Source organism: Lygodium microphyllum, unplaced genomic scaffold (assembly GCF_053477565.2).
Source record: "Lygodium microphyllum isolate KBCC unplaced genomic scaffold, Lygodium_microphyllum_v1.1.10 scaffold_65, whole genome shotgun sequence".
Taxonomy (NCBI): domain Eukaryota; kingdom Viridiplantae; phylum Streptophyta; class Polypodiopsida; order Schizaeales; family Lygodiaceae; genus Lygodium; species Lygodium microphyllum.
Genome location: NW_028229548.1, coordinates 303,376 through 308,657, shown reverse-complemented (window position 1 = coordinate 308,657; position 5,282 = coordinate 303,376). Strand labels below are relative to the sequence as shown.

General features: G+C 38.8%; 1 protein-coding gene across 1 annotated transcript; it reads left to right on the top strand.

The window, feature by feature from the left end:
• Window positions 1-3,599: 3,599 nt before the first annotated feature.
• Window positions 3,600-4,886, top strand: LOC148008833 (NAC transcription factor NAM-B1-like). The gene has a single exon (XM_087674000.1). It carries the CDS (start codon window positions 3,625-3,627, stop codon window positions 4,627-4,629), a length of 1,005 nt encoding a protein of 334 aa, XP_087530126.1. The 5' UTR covers window positions 3,600-3,624; the 3' UTR covers window positions 4,630-4,886.
• The last annotated feature ends 396 nt before the right edge of the window (window positions 4,887-5,282 follow it).

Genomic DNA, 5,282 nt, shown 5'->3' with positions numbered 1-5,282 from the left:
CCACCCGTCTAAATTTACAAATTGCACGAGTGAGAGCCCGGCGCTCCTTGAATTAAACCATGATGCGCTTGCGCTCTTTTACAAAAGTTTTGACTTGCGCTTTTCCTTTTGCGCCTTTTGCCCTTATTTAGGACTCTTCTCCTTGTGCGTCTTTGTCTTCCGTTTCTCTTTGCCTTGGCCTTTGTCTTTGTCTTCTGCTTTAGTTTTTCCGGATTTTCCACCTTCGTTTGTTTGAGGGTTAACACAAAACCATTGTTCCTTCACTGACAAATTCCTAGAGTACAAAAATAAAAGAAATATCAAGCCAGGCTTTGTCCAAATGAGTTGAGACTTAACCATGGAGCAATAGAAAAAAGTGGCAATATACCCGTGGCTCTCTTTGCAAAGAAACCCAAAGATGTTGAAGGAGTTGATTTTTAAAAAAATCATTGTTCTCCACCCTGGAAGACTCTTGGAGTAAAGAAACAAAGGAAAACTCAATATGCTTATAGCTTGCATACATTCTGTCCAAACGAGATAAAATTTAACTATGGAGCAATAAAAAAAACAAGATAACATACCTCTAACTTTGTTTACAAAGAAACCGTAAGATGTTGAAGAAGAAGTTGAGAGTGTTCAAAAGATCATTGTTCTTGACTGTAAGAGACTCCTAGAGTACCAAAACAAAAGAAATTACATATCAAAGAATGCATATAACTTGCATAGGTTTTGTCCAGACGGGATAAAACTTTACTATAGAACATCCATGGAAAAGAACAATATACTTGTAAAGTTTTGTGAACAAAATCTTAGGGCTTTGGTACAACAAGCTCTGCTCTAATAAAATGTGTGAAACTCACTCAGTGTTTGTGTAGAGGAAATGAAATTGCACAGGGTTACAGATATGGCAAGCAACAAGGAGGCTCTAAGATTTCGTCAAGAAAGAAGAAGCGGGGAAAAATATATGATAAATTTGAGTTCCGCCTAAGAAAGAGGGGGAAACTGAAAAGGGGAGAAATGAAAAGTCAAACATAAGAATATAAGAAAATGAAAATCGAGTCACAAACTTCTAGGGAGTGTAAGCATTGCATTCTCCACATTTCCCCTTATTTTATTGCTAAGCGGAGATTTTGACCAAGATATGGCTAGAAGATTCATATTACATGAATCTAGAATCCCAGCTCTCTCATTGGTTAGGCCTATATTTGTTTATTTACTCCAAAAGGGGCAAAAAAGAGAGGCTATAATGTTACTAAAAATATATTCTTGGAGATTGTCCAAGTTGCCTGTAAAGTTTCTACATTTTGAATATACCCCAACATAGTTTTATCAATGACTACAGATAGCCCATACATTATATTTTTATCTTTTGTATTCCATTCTTTCCACACCTTTATTTCTTCTACATTCATGAGATTACTTAGCTCTAGCTCCATTTTTTCGCTTGAAATAAAATCATAAAGATCATTTTCAATAAGGAAGTTTGTTACATGAAACTTTCATGATGGATAGTTATTCTTGACCAACTTCTCAATGATGGGGTTTCCATTGTTCTCTACCATTAACACAAAATTGATAGAAAATAACAAGCAAGTCTTTTGCACCCTTTTACAACAAAAGCACAAAAACATATCAAGCAACCTCTTTCATCGACTACTCAATAGTATATATGATTTATAACCTTTTTACATATGCAACTTGTGTTTTCTTTCCTGACAAACTCCTCAAAACTTAAAGATTCAAAATCTCTAATATATACACCCACTTTCGATCAATACAATCGAAATCATAGTATATCTCAAAACTATGTTCCATGACCTTGCGAATCTAAAATAGGACCCAAAATCCCAACAGAGGGAGGCTAGTCATAAATATTTATATATCTCATGTGATTTCAACATAAGAGATTTTTAAATTACCATTTTTACATATTTTTTACATACAAAAGAGTTCCATATAAGGGGGTTACTTATAAATTGAATAAAAAAGGATTATGTTTTATTAAGAAGAAAGTCATAGATAAGGATATTTATAAATAGGCCTTGAACACACATGATGTAGAGGGTATACATATAGTAAATTACCTGGGCCCAAAACTATTGTTTGCAAAATATACATTGCTCTATTTACACAGTAACGCTCATAGCAATTTGAGATTTTTACTCTACCCTAATTTTAATGCCTCTATTGATACTATCTGAAAGAAAGAGTGGAAGAATGGGAGAGCTTCTTACTCATTTCTTGCTTTTTAAAATCCTTACTTCTTTTGCTTCACTTCAACCTTTAAAACTAGCCTCTCTTAGGGGCATCACTCTGACACCATGTTACGAATCGCGTGGTGAGGGGACTTGCTTGAGACACTACACCAAATGCACACTATATACATAAGAGAAAGCTCACCCAACAACACAAGAAGAGAGATGGAGGCTAAAATGCTTTAGTGTTGGTTTTTTTCTTCTTCTTTTATACCCAATACAATGTACACAAAGTATATATAGATGTAAAATTGGAAAGTAAGAGAGAGTGTTGATTTTCAATTATATAAGAGATTCAAGGTCAAATGTATAGTCTGTTTATTTTTTGTTCAAAAAGTTTTTAGCTAAGGACGGGACATCAATGCCTCCTCGTTGGCTAAAAAACTTTTCAGCTTAAATTTATATATACATGTATGTATGTATATATAGATGTTTCACTTTCAAGTCTCATGATCCTCCCTCTCTCTCTATCTCACTTCTATTATTTCCTATCGTAGAAAATAGTAGAAATGAGATCTAGAGAGAGAAAGATAGTGAGAGAGAGAGAGAGATCTTTTCCCATGCTTACAAAGAAAAAAACTTGGTTAAACTCTTTCTAAAAGTTCACAAAGATGCCAAATTAATGGGGTCACAACATTATTAGTGATTTGAGTGTGGGTTGAGCATTGTGAGCATGTGAGTTGAAATTTTGGGTTCTACTTCCTTGATGATAAAAATTGTTACATGGCTAATAACTCACATAGATAGAAACTTGGTCATGTTGTTTCATGTTTAGTTCTAACAAATCAGGCAAGAATGGTAAAGAACTATTTGAAAACCCCATCCATCAATTTTCGAAAACATTTTCAGAAGAGATTGTATATGCACCTATAGATTCTAGAAGTGCATGTTTAAAATGCTACAAACCTTCGGCAATTTTGTAATCCCAAACTTTTGTTATTTTCTTTATTACCTTCATGAATCATACAACTTGAAGTTTTCAAATAGAAAAAGGGTGTACAAACCTTCCGCAATGAATATATGCGTTCATCGAGTTCGAGGCAGTCAAGCATGCCATAAATGATTCTCAACCACATGAATTCAAGCCTGAACCCAAAACTTGCAGCTTGCAAAGGAAGAAAGCCCCAAAAGGCACTGCCCTTTTTAAAAATTTGAATCCCGTTTTCCAAACCCGCGGAAACTAAAAAGAAAATGAAGCTTCCAAAGTGCCCGATGCGTCACTGCGTGCGCACTTGTTAAGCTTGTCGCCCACGTAAGCGAGTCGATAACGTGTCTTGGACGGAAGTCTAACTTCAGCGTCGACGTATATATACATGAAGCAATTTTGATTGGGCCACTTTCCGTAGTCGCATTCGTGTTCTTTCCTCCATCTTGTCTCGATTAGATAATCATGTGTACTTTTGTCATCGATCGTAGTGGTGACAGAGACCAGGATGATAAGAATACTAGCAGTGCTAACAATACAGCTACTATTGATATTGTGGCCATACATGATTGCCCATCGACATCCGATCAGCTGCTTCCGCCCGGCTTCCGCTTCCACCCCACCGATCAGGAGCTGGTGTGGTTCTACCTGTGGAGGAGGCTCCAGGGCACACTCAACGTCAGCAGATCTTCCCTGAAACTTAAGGACGTGATTGCAGACCTGGATCTCTACAAACACGATCCATGGGAGCTGCTCCCTTCAGCAGCACGCCACGGCCCCCAGCTGCAGTACTACGATACTCCGGATCATCAATTAGAACACGCAGATCATGACCGTCAAGCACCTGCAGGTCGTCCAATACATGAAAGCCCCATGTTAGCTGATACTATACTAAGTCGTGTTGATCATGAAGATAATCAGTATATGTATGACGATTGTAGGGAGGGGTATTACTTCCATCGCATCGACAGGAAGTATCCCCGCGGGAAGTGTACGCGTGCCAACAGGGCCACCCCCTCGGGCTACTGGAAGGCCACCGGCAGAGACAGGCCAGTGAGCCAGTCCAATTTCACTCATGAATATAGGGTGAATATATCAGGGATCGATCAGAAGAGGGTGCAGAATATGCAGCGGTACTCAGGGTGGAAGAAGACGTTGGTGTTCTACAGAGGCCGTGCTCCCAATGGCGATAGGACAGACTGGGTCATGCACGAGTTTTACATCATCCACAATGACGATCGTGTTGCAGCAGCAGCAGCGGCTCACAATCACGATCGAGATCTAGCTGTCACCAGACAAGGATCACAAACTGTGAACGAGACTATGATCTCCAGCTCTGATTTGGTGCTGTGTAGAGTGGTCGAGAAGAGACGCCCGCGGCAGCGCAATCAAGCCCTCCACCATCATCCTCGTCTCCATCTCGACATGACCACCCATCAATTCCTCCCTCTCAGCAGCTTGTTAAAGTAGCCGTGACGTGCGCCCCATTCCCTCACACGCGCACGCTCCAATTGTTAGACTCGTATGTATCCTTAGGGTTCAAATATTCCTTCTTTCAACGCTTCATGTTCCCAATTAAGGCTCAACATACATGTTCTTTGTGTTAATAAAGTATCCTATCGTCCGAGAACTTCTTAGACATTGGTTAATCCTAGCATGGTAATAGGGTTGATCATATTCCTTATGTAATCACCAAAGCATCATGTCATACGTGAACTTCTTAGGCACCTGCCAATATTAACACTTCTTAAATGGTTATAAGTCTTATATATATATATATAAGGTCCAACACCTGGTGTGGGAAATGTCATGGTTTCGGGCATTTAGCAATAGAATGCCCCACACCAAGTAGAGTGGTTCCTGATCAGCCAAGAAATTTGCTCTTTGACTATTATTGAGAAACAATCACGTGAAGGATCAATGTTGGATTAAGCAAACTCATTTAAAACAATAAGCAACCCAAATGCAAACAAATTATAAGTACATGGATAGTCAAAATGTGACTTGCCCAATAGGACATTCTAATAGACCATTTATGTTGAGAGGTATGCCAACCCAAGGCACACCTCCAGTAGTGTCGAGAAATCAAGGACAAGGAGGATATTCTCCAAATGAGGGGAAAC

Coding starts and splice junctions, on each gene's coding strand:
- LOC148008833 (XM_087674000.1), top strand. CDS start 3,625: ATGTGTACTTTTGTCATCGATCGTAGTGGTGACAGAGACCAGGATGAT.